The sequence below is a fragment of the Balaenoptera borealis genome (genome assembly GCF_965194805.1).
Source record: "Balaenoptera borealis genome assembly, chromosome: 15".
NCBI classification, from domain to species: domain Eukaryota; kingdom Metazoa; phylum Chordata; class Mammalia; order Artiodactyla; family Balaenopteridae; genus Balaenoptera; species Balaenoptera borealis.
In genome coordinates this window covers 50,311,691-50,331,780 of record NC_138871.1, presented here as the reverse complement: position 1 = coordinate 50,331,780, position 20,090 = coordinate 50,311,691, and the positions used below count along the sequence as shown (strand labels likewise).

At 36.8% G+C, this 20,090-nt stretch overlaps 1 protein-coding gene across 28 annotated transcripts in view; it reads right to left on the bottom strand.

Annotated features, from left to right (window-relative positions):
* The window catches only part of NRXN1 (neurexin 1), a 1,113,486-nt gene that overhangs the window by 19,186 nt on the left and 1,074,210 nt on the right, over window positions 1–20,090 (bottom strand). For 16 of the 28 annotated variants that reach the window (XM_082357957.1, XM_082357954.1, XM_082357978.1 and 13 more), the window contains one exon: window positions 5,862–5,949. In XM_082357957.1, coding sequence (XP_082214083.1) covers window positions 5,862–5,949 — 88 coding nt within the window. The remainder of the gene's footprint in view (window positions 1–5,861; window positions 5,950–20,090) is intronic. The other 12 variants (XM_082357959.1, XM_082357962.1, XM_082357964.1 and 9 more) reach the window with 1 other exon arrangement.

Genomic DNA, 20,090 nt, shown 5'->3' with positions numbered 1-20,090 from the left:
TGCTGTTTTTCTGGCTGCACCTCAAAACTCCCCATGTTAACAGCGATGTGTTGGCTATTACAGGCTAATTAAACTCGCTTTTGAATAATTACATAATAAATACCCCAAATTTAAATGTAGCACAAAATTATCTTCTAATCAGGCTCTAAAAAATATGATCTAATAAGTAATATATTCCTTTAAATGACTGTGATTACTTATTTAATAAAAAGATGCACCTGGTTCAATATACATATCTTTATTCCTAATGTGGTTAATGGGATCAGTTCAACAGAAATCCTTTGATCTTTTCTCAAAATAGCACACTGGAAAACCACATGAAATTGCACCGTAATTGCAGCAAATTTAGCCTAATGAATAGTAACACATGTAAAGGACCTTTTGCCATCAAATTTAAATTTATGCCAGCCATGGAAATTATTTAAATGAACATTTTAAAAATTAATCTTATATTTGTGAGGTGCCTGAATTCTAAAAGAACAACCTTCTGCATTCCAAGAAATTAAAACCCCACTTCTCCTAAACTAGAGAGCGTATTCTCTCTCTCATATTACAAAAAGTAACTTAATCTCTCTGAATCTCCCTAGCTATGAAAATATTTCAGTTTGGCCAAATAATGAAATAGAATAATGTTTACAAAGTACTAAGAACAATGATGAACACAGAATAGATCTTCACTAAATATTAGTTGTTATTGTGATCTATCATTACTCATGTAACCTGAACCCTGATCAACTGACAGGCAACCAACAGTATTTTCTGAGGGGCTGTACTGATGACCTCATCCCCATTGGTTCAACTAATGTTTAAGAGCTTGCCCCCCAAATGGATAATGGCAAATTTTCTTCTCCTATAACTACACCAGTTTTTTTAATTATTTAATAGAACTTTTCTTTTTCTCCTTTGACAAAGGTTTAACTGATTTGAGAGTGGCCCAATATCCTATTAGCTACCACCTGCCCACACACACACACAAATAGAACAGACATGTTATTCCAAGCATTATACATCTAAGAGGAAAGTGTCCTTCCTAAATAGGGCTCCCAGGAAACAAGAAGCTGATACTGTTCTCTCTGTAACAAATGACAAACTAGTTTTTCATCAGAAGTTCCCACACCAAAGAGGGTCATTATCTCCATTTAGGTCTCAGATATCAACATACAAATCACCTTTTCAAATTTCTTCAGGAGTTTTGAGAAAAGGATGTATTTAGAAGAAGGCCTCAAAATCAAGATGTTCTGACGTGATTAAGGGTCACTGTGGAACTTCAGTGGTTTGTAGTGTTGCCATTTTGTCAGTTTATTAATAAATCAAAGCAGTCTGTCTTACAAAAACTTATGTTCCTGTGAAAAAGGAAGTCTTGGAAAATATGTATGTTTATATAGCACACATAGTAAAAACAGCAAACACTCATGTAGCACTTATTATGAGCAATGCCTTGTTCTATAACATGCTTTCCATACATTAATTCATTTAATCTAACAACCATGTCTCTAGGCTGAGGGAAAAGCACAGAAGGAGCAAGTGTTTCTGAGAAAAAGTGTGAAGGAAAAGTCATCCACTTTGTCACACGTCCAGGCAGCTGAAACCTGGCATTTTAGGGCAAGGTTGGCCTGTGACCTAGTTACCAATGGCTGCTTCTGATTTCCACCTGTCGACTAAGAGTTGGGGTTCAATGAGACCCCCTGAATTGAACAGCCACCCTCTCATATTCTAAAACACTGTTTATACCAATGTGAAATTGTCATCTGATGCGAACCACACAGGACAGTGTGGCTGGAATCAAGTATAACTGAGTTCCACGTGTTCCCACCCGGGGGGTTGTTCCTGATCTAGTTTCAACATGTCCAGTTCCCATCAGGAGGCCTGAGTGGTTTCATCAGTTGCCCACCCATGTTCAGCCAGGAAAAGTAACAGCATTATGTAAAAGGGAAAAATAGCTTGAATATTCTTTTTCATATAACTGAATTAGGAAGCAGAAAAGCCACCATTTATGCTCTACTTTATGCCAGGCATTGCAGTAGATGCCTTACATATATTAGTTTTAATTCTTGTAACAACCTGAAAAACAGGTGATATTTTAATGTCAAAGATAAAGAACCTGTTCATCATAAAGAATAGCTTTATGGGGTAGAAAAAAAAAAAAAAAAAAGCATCTGAGGTAGAAAAAGCATCTGGGGTAGAATGAAAGATGTCCTTTTGTAAAATGGAACCGAAGGTGCAGTTTCTATTTTTTTCTCCAAGAGTTTAACAGAGCAGTGGGTGCACAATAGTTCTCAACACTATTCAGTCAATGGTGAAACTGACAATCCACCAAATATATAATGTCCCTCTTCGTTAAGAGATCTGGGTGGAATTACATGGCAATTCAAATTTATCAAGCACTTCATAAAAGGTATTAAGTTACTTGTGTTCAAGAAGATACCAGATTTTTCCTGTTTGATTCATTAATAGCCTTAGGAAAGCACCTAAGTGATAAGCATAGCACATTTTCAGAGAAGAAGAAATTATTTTTGGAAGAGTTTTGGGTCACGGTGATTAGAGAAACTTCATATGTAAATATTCAGGGAGACTGAGAGACATTAGTGTGAAATACACAGAAGATTTGGGCAATCTACCTGTAAAAGTAATTATGCATCTCTTTACAAAAATATCTGCTTTCACTTGCTTAAGGAGTAGCAAAAGTGTATAGTAGGCATATCCAGTTCTAAATATTTAACCCAATATATTACTTTCCTAAAAAGTCAGTTTCCCAAAATACATCCTGCTGATATCTATCATGATTTTTATCGAGATATATCTAACAGTATCCAAAGTCTAATAACATTAGCGACTGCAATTTTTGATCATGTTATTTTATATTTGTGTTCAAGACACAAAGCAAGTATGAAAAAAGCTATTTAAGAGAACAAGTACATAGTGCATTAAGAAACAAAGACCTAGAGGAGGGCTATCCTAGCAGAAAACAATATTCAGGTTATAAGAGGATAACAAAAACGACTCTTCAACTGCAAAAAAACAGTTGGAAAATAGGAAAAAAAAAATCATATGAACTAAGAATTTCACAGGAAGTTGTCACACAAACAGAGCCAATTATGCCAAAAGAGCAACACTGCATGAATTATTAAAGATGGGCATGAAAAAAAATTATAGGGAATTGGATAGAAAAATCCAATGTAGAAAAGAGATCACGCTTACAGAATGTAATATAGAAAGGGAAACCATTCATGGACTACACTATCAAGATACCATCTAGGGGAGGTAAGATCACAAGAAAAGCCTACAGTGGAAGATGCCATTAAAGCAACAGAATCTGAAGTTTAAGCCTTAGGAGGAATTGATGAATTGGAAACTAGAGAGGAAGGAAAGAAACACTGAGGATGAGAAGTTAAACTAGCCTTGGTACAAGAGTGTTGTAGCTGTCATCAGATGGGGTCAGTAGCTGCTGTGTCTTGCATATCAGACAGCAGACTTTGGGGCTGTGGAACAAAATTAAAATTCATGCAACAAATCTTGTGTGGAACAACACAAACAGAGTTCCTGCTTCACGGAGCTTTTCTTCTTGCGCGGAGGGGATGCAAGCTATATGTTAATACACAAGTAACAAATAGAAAAGTAAATACGATTCTTTCAGATAAGTGATAAATTAGTAAAGAAAAGAGGCAGAGAGGATATCTGGAGCGTGGTTATTAACAAGCTGCCCCTCACTTTCCATGGTGTTATAATATTTAACAAAGCCAGGTGAATAAAAAGGAGAGGAGGATGTCAAAATGGTAAAAAAAAAAAAAAAAAAAGTAATCTTTCTCTTTCTTTCTCTCCTCTTTACCCACCCACACCATCCTGTACTTAGGGCCGGCGTCCCCAGAGAAGGGGAGAGACAGTAAACTAGTCTATAAGGAATGGTTAGTAAGACCTAGAAGCAATGGCTAGAAGAACTGGATCATTTAACTGTGCTCAAGAAGGAAAAAAAGGTGACAATTTTAAGTGCAATTAGACTTCTTACACTGGAGCTGCTAGGTACTCAAAGTGAGGACTCTATATAAAGAGGATGATAGCCTCCACTCAGACAGCAGAAGAAGGATTCAGCCCAGAGGAAAACCAGCCAGTACTATAATTAGTAAGAACCTATACTGTTTTCAGCACTGTGTTAATAGAGTGGAAAAAACTGAAAAAGTATCAACTGCTCTCATGCTAACTGGGAAAACAAAAGCAAATATAAATACAAATATAGACACACACACATATCAATGTATAACAAACACCAGACCCCAGTTATGAATGATCCATGCTGGAAGATCTTAGAGAAGCTACGAAAAAGACAGTCATGGTTGGGCACGTGAGAATAGGAGAAATGGGGAAAGGAGAAATTTGAGGGAGGGACAAGGCAAATAGATGGACTGATGTCATGGACAAAAAGGCAGTAACTTTTTTTTTTTTTCCTTTTTGACTAACACAGAGAGAATGAGAATACCAATGAAGACAAAAGCAGGATTTTGACAAAGTGGTCCAGGATGGTATCATGAAGGGACCACATCTGTCTAGACAACCAAAAGGGAATGGTGTAGAGATCAAGAAACTGGAGGAATCGATGGATGATCATCAGATTATATCAGATCACCTTCTAATAACTGTGTATGAAAGATGGCTCTGGAGCCTGAGAATTTTGATATGTGGGGTGGAGGTGAGAGAAAGAAACATGAGAAGACAACCAGGATGGACCTCCCAAACCTTCTCCTGCTGAAAGTTGACAGCTGAGCTTCTGCTCCTCAATGGCACTCAGTAGCTGCTCTAAGTGCTGAGAGTAAGTAGCTATAATCAGTGGGGGGACGGGGGTGGAAGTGATATTCAAAAGGAGATGTAAGATATGCATCCTGAACCATTTTTTATCCAAATATCAGAACGAGTAGATTAAAATGATGTTCTTCACAAGAATCCCAGATTAGTTATTTTACTGTGACATGAAGTTCTCCTGTGGTTATAGGTGACATCTACAGAGGTCATGAGTTATCCAGTAGTGGTTAGTCCGTATCTACCCCAATGGTTTTGTTAACCTAAACAAGACAATTACTGAATTTTAAGAAACACTGCTTACAAAGGAAACTAATGGAAATGACCCTAATTCTTGGTATTACGAATATTTGGAATCAAACCCAGGCTCTGATCCATTCATTTTCAGGGTCCACAGCCACTGCTTGATGGTACAGGGCTGCAGGAAAGCAGTATTGATGTGTTAGTCACACCATATCACAAAGAAGGAGAAAAAACTATGCATCACCTAGAGTTAAAACACATCAACTTGAATTTTAGGGAGACATTGGAAGACTCAAACATTTCTCTATTAAATGAATCAAGGACTGACTGTACCTGCTGTTTGTTTTACTATTGCCATAATACTGTCACTTCTGAAATTCAGAAATTTATCACTTAAGATAATTTGCTGGCAGAGTGAGGGGTGGGGACTTTTTGTCAGTAGAAAGGTCAAATAATTTTCCAAAATGCAATGCAATTTTTAAACTTTTTAATTTTATTATGGGTGACCCAAGAAAGATCCCCGTATATGGTTATACTGAAAATTATATCATGAGCTAATGGAATGTGAACAGTAAGGTACCAGCCTTGTGTGCTGTCCCCCACTGCTTTTTCTGGAATACATAATCTTGGTGGGGTTTGTTTTAAAAATTATTTTTTTCAATAAATGTGGGGAAATGTACCCACGTAAAAAGTAAGAGCTCTTACCTCACAATGAGGCATTTTTTCATAGGGTGGACTTCTAGACATAAATGCAAAGATCTTCTAGGGACTACAGCATGCAACAAAGATTTACAGTAAAGCAAAGAAAGTAAGAAAAAAAGTCGACTAACCTAACCCACCTGAGCTCGGCTCACAGGGGTCAATGTCCTCATCATCGCTGGGACACTCCGCTGAGGCCACAAGGATGTCATCTGTGGTCTGTAAAAGAATCACAGTCAGTAGATTAATTTAAAGGGACCTAACAGATCTTTTCATCTTTGTCTTGTGGACCAGTAAAACACCACTTGTGTTTACCTGACAGATCAAGAAACCAAACTCAATTATCTCCCTTCCCGAGGACACAGAGCTTACATTCTTCAACTTATTTTAGATCCCTCATAGAAGAATTGGCGTATTGTGAAAACTTGATTCTAGCTTATTTTACATGAGGATATGGAAACGGTGGTAGCCAACTTATAGATACCCATCCTTTTAACTGCACAAGGAAGCTTCACACAGGAGCAGACAGAGGTTTAAAACAGCCTGGCAGAAACAGATGATTTGAAATTTATTACAGCCCTGGAGTGCTACAAGGTTTGCATCAGTAGGCTTTATGCAGTACTTGTGCTTGGCTTCCTAAAAGCAGAACAACTATATAACCTTTTATATTCATGACCAGGTAGAATTTGATGTATCTTTGAGATATAGCTTGTCTTTATTAGGAAACACAGATTAAACAGAGAATATCTTTCACTGATGCAAAAAGGGAAGCAAATATAGTCCATTGAAGGTATTTTTTAAAATTTGTGTTGAGCTTTCAAGCTCATTATAAAGTTCTCATCTTTGTAATATTCAGATAGCAGGTATTGTTTCCCCATTGTCCTTTCCATCATTAAGGTTTTAGAATAAATGAAGAGTGTATTGGGGGGATGATATTTTACAGCAAATAGGATAGAGGTGACAGTTTTCTTTTTGACATTCTAGTTGCTTCATTGCACTTACAGCAAAGAAGATAACCGTCACTGTAATAAAAAGCAGAGTGTGTAAAACCTAGCAGTTAGTCACATAATCAACACATTTACAAGCATCAAAGGTTGTTCTTTACTACCGCTTATAAGCAGCAATAAACTCAGCACAGATATTGCATGGAAACTGTGAAGGTTTGCATCAGATTTGGCTAATGCTAAGGTAATACAGAGAGAATTCAAGGTACAAGAAGGAAAATATCTCATTACATCGGCTAAGGATTAAGGAGATTATAATTGTTTAGATGATACTCAGAACTGCCACACTGATGAAGTCCTTATTGAAAAGTAGAATTACAATAATAAGGGTCTTAAATTAAAGAAAACTCAGATATATGATATACTTTTATTAAGGGAGTGTCTAATAGTCAGAGGGTAAAGTATAAATATATAAAATGTTAAGAGAATTGCGTTATTTTGAAAAGTGGAGACAAGCGATGATGCACGTTTGTGGCAAAATTAGGCTCACAAATGTTTCACGTACAAGGTCTTTAATTAATCAAGAATAAAGAATTTGTCCAGATGCTAGTGCTTCACAATATAACTAAATAAATGCAAGCATTTAATAGTATTTTGAGATGGTTTCATGTTATTCTGCTCTTAATTCTTCTAACACAGTTGGGAGACTGAATTCATTTATTTTGCTGCTGCCATTTTAAAAGAAGTTCAAATACCAGTTTTCCTGGAATTGTAACTGTTAACGCCAGTGATAGCCACTAGCAATTGGTGTGATGGTCACGTAGGTATCATTCATTACAGTGAGCTTTAGAAGGCAAGAATCCATCCTCCTTCTGGCACGAGCACATCTTGCAGGATAACATCCAAACTGACTTGATAATAACAAGTTATTGGATTATGAGGTCTGGCAGGTCAACTGTTCCAATTCGCCCCAGAGCTGATAATCTGTTTTTTAAAAGCCAACTTCAAGTGGAAAGCTACCTTTGTTTGAAAACCACAGGGGATATTTTTTAAAGTTAATTTCATGGTTACAAGAGAATTTCTCATTTTCCTTGAGGAATTTTTGTTCTTGGTGGAGGTGGGAAGGAGGATGTGGATAAATTCTTTAATCTAGTTCTTCTCACCCTGGCAGTGATGTTGTCCCCTCTCCCCTCCTCCACCTGGGAAGACATCTGGCAATGTCTGGAGACATTTTACTTGTCTCAGCTGGGTTGGGGTGGGAGTAGGTGAGCTACTATTGACGTCTAAAGAGTGGACACCACGGATGCTGCTAAAAAATCCTAAAACGTCCGTGACAGCCTTCCCACAACAAAGAGTGATCTGACCCAAATGACAATAGTGCAGAAGTTGAGAAACTCTGCTCTAAAAGCTTCAAAACTGTTCTGTACCTTGTTTTTCTCATCTGAAAAAAATGGAGAGCATAGTCACTGTTGTTGTAAAGATTACATTAGTACATGAAAAGTACCTAGAACAGGACCACCTTTTAAATATTTATAAAAGTTGTGATACTACCAACATTATTGTTGTTTCACGAATGGAACACCAATTTAATATTTTTGCACTATATTTATAAATAATATAATTTTAGACATGAAACTGGAAGTTGTACATGTGAATTATTCTCAACTTTAGATCTCATGTTAGCTTTTATATCAAAATACAGTAGCTCTATGGGTACTTTGTTGAACTAAGTTTCCATCTTTTGCTGCCTAGGTTCAAATTCTGAATTAGAAGTCAAACATCGAATATAAATAATAAAGGTTGCTTCCTAAAAGAAATTCACGGACTAGAAATGTGTAACTCAGTGTAGCGTTTCATGCAGACTAAGTTATTTAGGCTGCAAAGTTAAATTTTGTTTTAAAAGTTGACCTAATTTTTAAATTCAACAGCCTTTCCGAACAATTCCACAGCAAACAGAAAGTGTTAGAATGTTCTCAGTGTTATCTTTCACAAAACACAGTACCTAAAATAACAAAAGATGCCATACAACAAACAGTACCTCCTATAGCCTTTTACAGTAGGAAAAATATCACTGTACAAATTCGACCCTATTGTACAACTATATTTTAGTTTTTAATGCACTTTTACTGATAAAATGAATACACATTTTTTCATATTTTTCTCTCAGAAATTAAAATCCAGCAATAGTCTTGTGAAAACATGCCTTGATAGAAATCATCACTGTATGAAAAATCAAGAAGTGGCTCAAGTATAGGGAGAAAAATCAAATTTCACTTCATTTCAGAGGCTAAATTAACGAAACAATTTTCTAGCCAAAGCTGTGTAATTTAAATTTAATTCACTGTGTTTGGAACTGCCTCCCTATGACATGCTGTTGAAGAAACTCAAATATGTCACATTAATCAATTCTATTCTTCAGTATACTTTTCCCTGATGTTTATAACCTTTTTCAGAAAAGAGACAACCTGCTGAAGGAGACAGAATAGTGATCGAGCAAAAGCATTAGCTTTACATAACCGTCCATTTAGATAAGGGTCCCTAACTGCATTCAACCACTCACAGGTCAAAGTGCATGCTGATCTTCCCTAATTCAGAGTGGTCTGGACATTTTCATGGCAAACACCTGTTCTTGTTCAGAATGTCTACTGAAACTGCTTAGGTCTCCTTACCTTTAGGGGAAAAAAATGATTTGCACACAATTCAGGAAATAAAGGCACTGAAACTTAATTCACATGTTATATGGATAAACGCCAACCTGTATAGGGTAGGGAAATTTAATCAGAATGGGGGAGAAAGGATGTTCTTAATGTACAGTAAGAAGTTAGACCAGTTTTTTTAATGTCCAGGGTTATTAGGCAGAGACCACTTGGTGGGTTAGAAAGTAAAGAAACACTGATGTATTTTTGTTCTACAGAGAGCCTTTTTCCCCACCACCACCTTTAATGGTAGAATTTGCTGCATATTCACTTTTTTGAATATAGCACAATTGCATATCTGTGTGCTAAAAAGACATGATGAGAGGATAGATAAACTTAGTCCGTAATATTATATCCTGCTAAGGCTAGAATTCCTAGACCTTATTCCTCATGGTAAACAGCTTTGCTGAAGACTGGTAAATTCTGATGAAAAGACCCACAAGAAAACTCTACCAGGACAAATCTGCTTTGTGAGAAAAAGAACATATTCCAACTGTGCAAAAGGATGTCCATTATGAATCTGATGCCCACAAAGAAATTCTTGATTTACTCTAAAATTTCGATTGAAACTTTGTTTCTAAACAGCAACAGTCTATCCAGCTCTACATCCAAATACAATGTAAAAAAATAATTGTCTCAAGCAATGGTGGTCACTCGTGTAACAGTATTTAGCCTAGTCTCTCACTGCTGTGATGGACATTTATACTGAGCTGCTTGAGACAACTGATGGACTGAGTATGGTGCTAGCTGACATGTGATATGTTTGGCTAATTGACGGACACTTGTTCTGATACTTTTGTCTAAGTGAAGCTGCTCTGGAAGAGAGAGAACATTGACGTCTGCCTTTCAGCACTAAATCTGATAGTCTTCCTTATCAGATTTATTGCCAGATGTGTTTTCTTGAAAAAAAAAAAAAATACCAGGATTCACAATTAGTGACACAAATTCCTCAAGCTGGGTCTGAACCATTGCACTGATAACCTATGGGGCAAGAAGTTTCTAGGAGGTAGGGAAGTCACAATTTTCACCAAAAGGAAAAACTGCAAAAAAATAACCCAATTGTAATACATATATAGAATTCCCAGACAGTGGGTCAATTTGATCAAATCAAATCACTAAACAAATATGTCAAATTGGTAATTTTAGTTAATCCTATTAAAAATGTAGAAGGAATTTAGAGACTTTGCATAGATTCTATGGTAGTTTCCATTGTCTCAGTGAAGCTTTTGGTTCTTATTTGTCATTTGTTTCTCTGAATAGCAGATGCCACATAAAGATATCAGTCCCATGCTCACTAATCTAATAAAAATAAAAATAAAAAACTGAGATCCAATACATGAAGGATGAATTTTAGCTCCAGCATATGAGTAACAAAGAATATGAAGATCAATTAGTCACCAACAAATTAGTCACTCATCTATCCATAGCATTTTCTGGTGGGCACAAAATATGGTCACTACCTAACAAGGCACAAATCGTGATTCCTACCTGCAAATAACTTATTGTGCCCATTCTATTCTAAAGCAGAAGAACAAATCCCTCATTAATACAAATAACAAAATCAATTCTAATAGCTTATTTTGATTGAAATTTAACAGTGCTCCCATATCTACTACTTCATTAAATATTCACCAACGACACACTTATGCAGAATGCAGGTGGAGGTGCTATTATTCTGAGTGTTACAGTTAAGTGCCTGCTCAAAAAAATACCCATTTGTATACTCATTTACCCAATTTGAATGTTTGAACGTTGGCATTCATGAATATTTAGGGCAAAACTGAAATATCCCTGAAAACGGCCAGCTTTCATATTTCTTTAATGTTTTTTTCCCTCAGTTGATGCCTTAGGTTATTACAACAAGTGACCAGAAATCAGCTGTCTGCTTGGAAAAAGACAGACTTGAAAGCCATTCAATTTTCTTCAGAATTTTCCTAACTGTTTAAAATGTATGCAATGGTTTCAGAACAGTGCAAGTGAGTTGGATAGAAAAACTCACCATGTAAAGAGGTCACAAATATCTTACTCATTCTAACATGCATTTTCATATGCATTTGATAGTGGTCATCCTAACAGGAAAAACTCTAACAGGAAGATAGGGATATGGAAATAATGCCACAGAAAAATGAAATTATGAGAGAAAGAAATGAACTGAATTCCTGCTTAATGAAACAAAAACATATTTTTGCAAAGTTATGCAAAAGAGTAAACCTGCAAAATAAAAACCTGGTGTCAGGAAGCTTGAAATTAAATTTATCTTTTTTTAAAAAAGATAAATTCTTATCTTTCTTTGAGCTACTAAATGACCTCTATGCTCATACTGCATTTCCATTTTTAGCCAAAGCAAATAGGAGAGCTGGCCAAAGAAAAAGCTAAAGTGAAGTTTAAATTTTCAGGGAGGCTTTGGAATATCTATTCTCTTGGATTCTCATGAGTTAGAATTTGGGAGTGTAAGACCTCCAAAGAATGCTGGTAGTGATGTGGAGATGCTGAAAGGGAAACTAGAATATGCATGTGATTGAACGTGCTCCCTCTCTGTTTGTTTTGTTTTTGAACAAAGCCCTTTCTGAAATGGGTTTGGCCATTTCCAAATTAAATAAATACTGACAGATGTTTACAATGCTAATCTAGGTTTCTAGCTGTGTCAATATGAATCTTTAGTGTAACTATTGTGACTGAATGGACTAATTAGTCACACAGGTTGAACTGAAAATCCTTATTGGTAATGAGGCCAAAACATTTTATTATTGTAAAATGCCAACGATGGATAGTTTCAACAACATGCCTCCAAAATCCAAGCTTTCATTGTTGGCATCTAACATGTTAGGAAATGGAATCATGTTTTAGTCAAGCAGTCATATATCTTCTTGTACTGAGCCAGACCCTAGTGATCATTAGTCTAAGCTCTTCATTTTACACATCAGGAAACTGAAGCTAGAAATTTAAGTGTTTTTGTTTGACCACAATTATACTGCTAATTAATGGCAAAGCTATGAGATTATCCCGACCTCCAGTAGATTGTGATTGTCTCTCATCCCGGGTGACTTCTATCCATCCATCCATCCTCCCATTCATCTATCCATCCATCCCAAACCATTTTGTTCTTTAAAGGATTTCATGTGATTATAAAGATACATAATGAAATAAATTTAAAATAAGTTAAAAGGTGGCAAAGGAGAGTATTGGCTTTTAGATAAGTAACCACTAAAATTATCATGAAGAAAACACACACAGATATGAGGAGACATATCCACAGCTGTTCTACCACTTGATATGGCAGCACATTAAGTTGCACTAAAAACAGAACAAAATGAATGTTAGAGTTTAATTTTTTACTCCAGTTACAAAAATTCAAATATTGACAGAATTGCAGTTACTTTGAAATGGAGTAAACCCAGAAAGTTCTTTATTTACGTGTGGTAATCTTTTCTTAACTTATTTTTTTTAAAGACCTTAAACATCTTGTCTCTCATCTCTGCACAAAAATGCATAACTAAATTCTTGGGGACAGAAAGAAAATGTAGATTATTGAATCTTTTCCTATTTTTCCCCTTGACTTAGAACACTGCAGGCCACGCTGGCTACAAAATTAACTCAATGAACTCTTTTGTCTCTCTTCTCATTAATGCACTGATGAAAACTTCCAAGGTCTCTCTTATTAACTTCTGTTTTCACGACGTAAGTGCTAATGAGATATTCAGCTTTGTCTCTCTCACACAACCATCATTAGGGTTTTGTCAAATTATCTTAATACACCTTGGGGATAAGTTAAGTGGAGGTGACCATTAATTAATAATACTGTGGTTTCTCCAGGTACAGTCTAGACATGCATTCATTGATCACAAGGAGCCACAGGCAGCTAGTTATCCCAAACACTTCTTTTCTACTGGGCAGGACCATGACCAATGTCCCCTTGATAGAGCTTTAACTTGGAGATATGTGAGAACTTCCATCCCACACAACGCTTGGAGTCTGGTTCAACAAGAATTAGGGATGTGGTTGGAAATGATGTTGATGAGGTTGCCAGAGAGTTGGTTTCCTGATTTTTTTTTGGACCCATTTGTTGAATATATGCAAGGTTCTATACCAATATCTTGCCAATATCTGAGCAGCACCTCTATGAGTGTTTCTATCGAGGAGTGATTGAGAGTAAATGTGATCTCACTTAAATGTTATAATGTTATTTTGTTCATGCACTAAGAGATCCAATCCTTGCTGGTTATAGTTAAACTGGAACTCCAAGCTTTCATATCTGACTATTTCATTCCTTATGTTGAGTACTTTGGTTCCTTAATACATATTTGGAATGTTGTACGGTTGAACCACTTCAGTTTAATTTGCTGCATGCTGATCAATAATGGAAAATATATATCAAGTCTCAATCTGGATCTCATAAGTAATATGTATCATCTTGAAATGATTTCTGTGTTCTCAACAGTACATAAGAATATATATACTATATAGGCAAACATATATACTATGCATGTATATATATACTATATATGTGACTAAATGTATATATATAATCATTTGTATATGACAAAATAACTTCTCTATCTCATAGGGGTATTATGGGGATCCATTTTGATATGTGTGAAAGCACTCTGTAAATATGAAAGTTCTCACACAGCAATGTTTATATGTTATTATTACAACTAATACAGAATTATCTTTGTTCCTCACATGACAATATGAAGAACAGTTCTGGGGAGTGCCTAAAGAGGGCAGCCAAATATCCACTCAACTGAATATATTTCATTTTTATGTCTTGAAATCCTCCTGTCCCCTCAGTTGAATAGGATCTGTATCCCTCACTCCAACTGGCCCCTCACATAAATGTTGCTATTCTTGGGAAGATCTCTCTTACATCAGGATATGATTCACTTCAGCATTGCTTATTGAGTGCCCATGTTTCAGTCTCACTGGTAACCTACAAGATGGGCAGTGCCAATCCACGTCTGGCACTGTGATTCCCTCTCCATGTCAGCGCTCCGGGAGAGTTACTGCACAGACGCAGGGCTACTGGAGTTCTCTCAAAATTCTCCTCCTTATTCACTTTCCTGAGGCTTGGAAGATTGTGACAACTTGATTTATTTTATGCCCGCATCCAGAGTTTACTCTAAATCATGCCCTATTATATCTAGAGCATTTAAATGAACAGAAAATAAGAAAAAAGAGATCACGTAGCAAACACTGCTAATTAAAGGAGAGAGAGAGAGACAGACAGACAGAGAAACAGACAGAGAGAAGGAGAAGGAGAAGTAGGGAGGGGAGCTGAGGGGAGAAGAAGAGGAGGCTGATTCTAGGTGTGATCCATGCAGCACAATGCTTCTTATTATAGTGGTTGTATTTGTAGTTATAACAAAACATTGCCCATGGTCGTGTTCCCTATATGGATTAATAATACGCGAATTAACTCTCGTAAGACACTGAGCGATATTTCTTAGTGCATTAGAACAGTAGAGGTGTGTGCCTTTCCAAATTATATTTACATCTAAAAGTTTGGGAACTGCGTAGGTGTATGTTTTATTTCATGTACTTCTGTGGGACAGAATTTATGTCTGTGTTTTATAGCCCTCGAACATCTATCACATCTATCACAGTTCAACAGTTGATTTAAAATGTCATCACCATTGATTGTGGTGATTATTTCACAATGTATGTGTGTATCAAAACATCAACCTTAAACAATTTAAATTTGTCAATTATATGTCAATAAAGATAGAAAAAAATGCTATCAGGCTCTAAAACCTGGCTTATCTTCTTTAAGTATCTGTAATTTCAATAAAAGCACTTGATGAAAATAAGTATGATTGTGAAAATAGAATTAATAAAGTTGAGTGAAGGATTCATCTTGACTTAAAAAACAGAAGCTATATTATACATGACACTTGCATTGGTAGAATCATTTCAAATAATCTTATTCCTGATGGTCATCCTCTCTAAGTTCACTACATCTAGGTGTATGTTTGCCACAATTGCTCATTTATAACAGCTCTTTAAATCTCAAAATAAGAGTGAGCAAGTATAGATTATTTTCCAGGAGTACAACTCCTAAGAGTGGGAGATGAGAATTGTGGCAAAAATCACATTTTTTCAAAGATTTTATCTGCCTTCTAACATCTCTAGAAGTGACAATGAAACTTTGTAACTGGTTTTTACATTATACCTCATGGCTGGAAATTTATGGTAGAGAAATAGCAAAAAGTGACATTATCTTTAACTGCAAAGAGAGAATGACTAAAAGCTAGAAGGAAGGAAAAGCTAAAAATGTCTTGCAATAAGTTGGTCTGCCTGCTTTTATGAAGCATCCCTGTCTGTTGAGAAAGCAATAAGATATAGCCTGCCTCAGAGAAAGGACCGAGAAAAAGAAAAAAATAGTTGACTGCCATTCTGGGTTTTTTTTCCTGTATAATATACCCCCAACTCTTCCAGTCTCCCCTGAACTCTACTGCCATAGTCTTACTTGTAAATACTTTCATTGGTTTATAAGGAAACTATGCCTTTATAATGTTTTCCTTCAAAATCTAACTACAGGATGAAACTTTTATCTTCTTCCTGAAATAAATTGCATGAAGATAAGGGCTGGCTGAGACCAGCCATCAAATTCATAACAAGACTTAAGTGCAGGACAGAACGCACACGAAATTTGTATCTTTTGATTGATTCTCCCATGCATTCACTCATTCATTAATTCATTCATCCATTCACAATCATTTATTGAATATTTTTGATTAATAAGGGGTTATACAGAAGAGGAATATAATATGGAACCAGACTTCCCTCCCTTGAATTGCTTGGAGAACTTCAGGTGTACGACAAATGGAGGCCATCTATGAGCAGAAAATCCTTTCTTTACCCCTGAGCATAGAAGGAGCATGGGTATTAGAGCTAGATAGACTGGGCTGAAATCTCAGCTCTGCCACTTATTAGCTGTTGATGTTGGGCAAATTATCTAGCTTCTTTAGGTTTCTTCCTATGTAAAAATGAAGTTATTTACATCTATTTTGAATTTTTATGAGGATGAAATTCTCTAGGGCTAGATAGGCACACTGTCTAGCACAATGGCTGGCACTTAGAAGACGTTGTCGAGAGTATTTACTATGTAGACACAGCTGGCTCTGTACACATTCTCACTTTGCTCTCCTTGCAACATGGGAAGAGAAGTTTATCCTAGCCCTGGATTTCTGTGCTCTTCAGACACAGACATTCCCTTCACAAAGGAAGTATAATTTCCTGGCTTCAATTCACACTTCTGTTTAAACATCCTATAAACAGAGTAAATTACATATTTGAAGTGAGAGCTCTTTTTAAAACACCTCAAAAAACATCATAACTACCAGTGTATTGAAAAGCCAAGGGGCTTCTCTTCTCTTCTCCCTAGCTGCATGATGTAACCAAGCATTTATCAAATCCTACTGTTTTCAGAGTTTGGAGACTTGAGTTATTTGTTCCAGTTCCCTTCTAGTCAAGAGAGGGAAACCCTAAGTTGGCACAGTCAGGAGTGCAGTATCATATCACTGCACCGACAGTGTCCAGCTCAGGAATAGATTGTGGTCTCCTGGCCCTCCATCCAGTTGGCACCCAACTCCTTCAGTTTCATATTTGGGTGTAGGCAAGACAAAAAGAAAGGCAGGATTAATATGTCACTTTTCCCAAGTTTCTCAAACATGATTTGTCTTTTTCAATTCTTCCCTAGGTTTCATTGAAAACTTTAAGCAAGGCCTTTGAAAAATCCCAGGGAATGCGGCCTTCTGACGTCCCCTGGAGCTGCCAGACTGGTGATCACTCAGTAGCTCCTGCAAAGCCCACTAAGGACCACCTGAAGAATGCACATTCAGATGCTGAAGGAGACTTTTGTTAACTGTCTTCTATTGAGGACTGGGAGCCTCATGAGAGAGTCTGCCTTTTCGTGCACACTTCATCAGATGGCATCTGTGTCTAAACTCTTCCCTGAGATCTTCGAGTGATTAACCGTGTCGTCTTTTGGATAGCTTTTCTCTCTTCCGCCTTGCATTTACAATCAGCTCCTCTCAATTCTGATGTGTTTCCTCGAAAGTTGCTATCATGCCTCTCCACCTGGATGAGCCCTTTTCCTCCCCCACACACCTCTGCAATCCCTTAACCTTCTCTTCATCCTCATTACTGGAATGCCTGCTGATTAAGAACAAGAATTAAGCCTTCTATTCACCAAAAAATGTCACTTGTCATTATGAGAACTTTTGGTATCATTTAAGTGCCATCACGTAAACAGAAAGACAAGCTTCTCTTGATGGTTTCGTAACGCTGTTAGGAGCATCAGTGACCTCAGATGCCAAAGAGAATAGTATCCCTGCCCTGCTCCACAGGTCCTCAAACTACTCTTCTACTTTTTAGTTGATGTGCACTCTTATTAGTTTTTCTCTTTTGTCTATCACTGTCAGGCTTTATAGAGGCCCGTTTCTGTTTTCTAACTTGCTCCTTCATATCTGCTTTGAGCTGGAAATCTAGACAATCAGATAACCAATGTTCTCTAACTATCTTAGAAACAGGGTCACAGAGGCTCTCAAACAAAACAGCCCAGGTGCTTCAGAGTCAAGGCTTATGGCTTAAAATACACAAGACTTGTTAGTTTCCTCAAAATGCAAAGTTCCTTTTGAAGGTAGTGCATTTATTGGTAAGTTAGCACCCAGTAATATTTTTACTATGATAATTCTCAAATAGGCTTTTCTTCATTAATTCCAAGAAACTCGACTGGAACTAGACTCCAAATACCTGAATCTCTATTTTCTAACATTTAGTCAAATAGAAGCCAAGCTTCCTTGGTGTTCTTCTGAGTTTGCAGGGAGGGAGATGAGCAATGTAGTAAGGAAAGTGGCTGCCTTATTATCTTTGACCTCCTTGCTTCCTGAAAAGATGGAGTGGGGGTACGCTGGCTTGTACTTAAAGGTAGAACCTGATGCTGACATGCAAGGGTTCAACTACATTTATCCAGAGTGAGTGATTCACTCAGTGTATCCTGAGTAGAGAGGGAGATCTGGTAGCCCCTTTTCTGGTTTCCCACGACCAGCTTTTCACTTGAGAAATTGAGGAATGCTAGTACTGCTCCCCAGTGACTCTGTGCATGGATATTAGACTTAGACCCAAGTTTAAATCTGGAGTTATTAGAACTTGGGTGACCTACTTAACCTCTCATTTATAAAATGGGAAGGATGCAGTACCAATCTTGGCAGTGTAGTTGTAAGAATTAAGATAATCATGATCAATGAAGTACTTAGCACTATTCCTGGTTGTGAAATAAAAGTTATATTTTTATGGCAAGACAAGAGAAATTTAAACAAAAAATCTTCTCTGCCCTTTGGCCTCCTCTCTCCCCACACTGTGCTTTGTGTGTCTGCATTATGCGTCGACCAAACCCCCCATGTGAGCAAAAATACCTGCTCAACCATAACCAGAAACATTCTCCTAGCATCAACACGACAACTCCTTAAAAGATGGCATTCCTTCTTGATCTTCTAAGGGGTCACATGACCCACCACGATGACGCTTAGATCTGAATTATGTAAACTGTCATCAATACATCATTTGATGTACAGTCCTGTCTCAAAAAAATTATATAACGGTGCCTTGATTTCTAACCAATGGGACAGTTCTCAGAGCTTTCTGAGATGCTCTTCCCGGGTTATAATCCTCAAATTTGGCTCAAATAAAAATTTCCATTTCTTCTTAAATCATTTTTGACCAATTAATTTTTCGTCAACCTGGTGCATAATAAACACTAAATAAATCTTAGCTCTTCTCACCTTCGTTATTACATAAGACACACACGTGTGTTACCTCTAGCCTACTGGGAGGCAGCACATTTGTTGTTAAAGTGGGCAAAACCCAACATCCTAATAACCACAATAGGTTGACTATCCACATTTGCCCTTGCCTAGAATAATACTGTGAAGTAGGAGGGGAAAAAAACTAAATATTGCATGAAGAATGCAAATGTACTTTCTCCCTGAATGTTCTATTTTGGTTTTCAACTTTTAAACTTCACTTTATTTCAAAACATACTCCCAACCATTCCAAAGCATTTTCAAGTTGGAAAGCCTTCTTTTTGTTTCACAATAAGGTAACTGCAGGTGCAAACTCGAGGGAGACAGACCTTGGAAATTTTAAGTATGTTGCCATGGCAATGGCTTGCAAGAATGTGTATGAGTTTCATCTTAGCTCTCAAGCATTCAACCGAGTTCATATGTGGAGGTTCAAATTACTAGGCACACAATGTTTGCCATTCATCGTGTCTTGAAAGGTTTAGAAATAACTGTCTCTGTTGCTTATAGCAATCAGAAACTACAAAATTCTACCTATCTATCTATCTATGCAAATGTGGAGATCTAGTCATTCATTATCTACTCTTAGCTAGCCAATCTCACCAGTTTGGCTGCTCTAAGGGAAGCTGTATACATAAATTCAACAATAATCATTTTTGCCATTGTTACAAACAAAGAGTTGCACTCCCAATATGAAATAGCTATAAAATTTTTCTACTGAATTTCAAATTAATGTCCTCATTCAAAATGGATGTATCCTTAAAGAAGCATGATAATTATTTAGGGATGGTCAGTTAAAGCAAACTTTCAGTCTAATGAAATGTGGAGGATCTTTTTAAAAAGGTCCCATCCTATAATGCAGGAAAGAAGATTAAAATGTGTAATTCTAGTCATTAAATCAAATGCCCCTACTCCCAGAA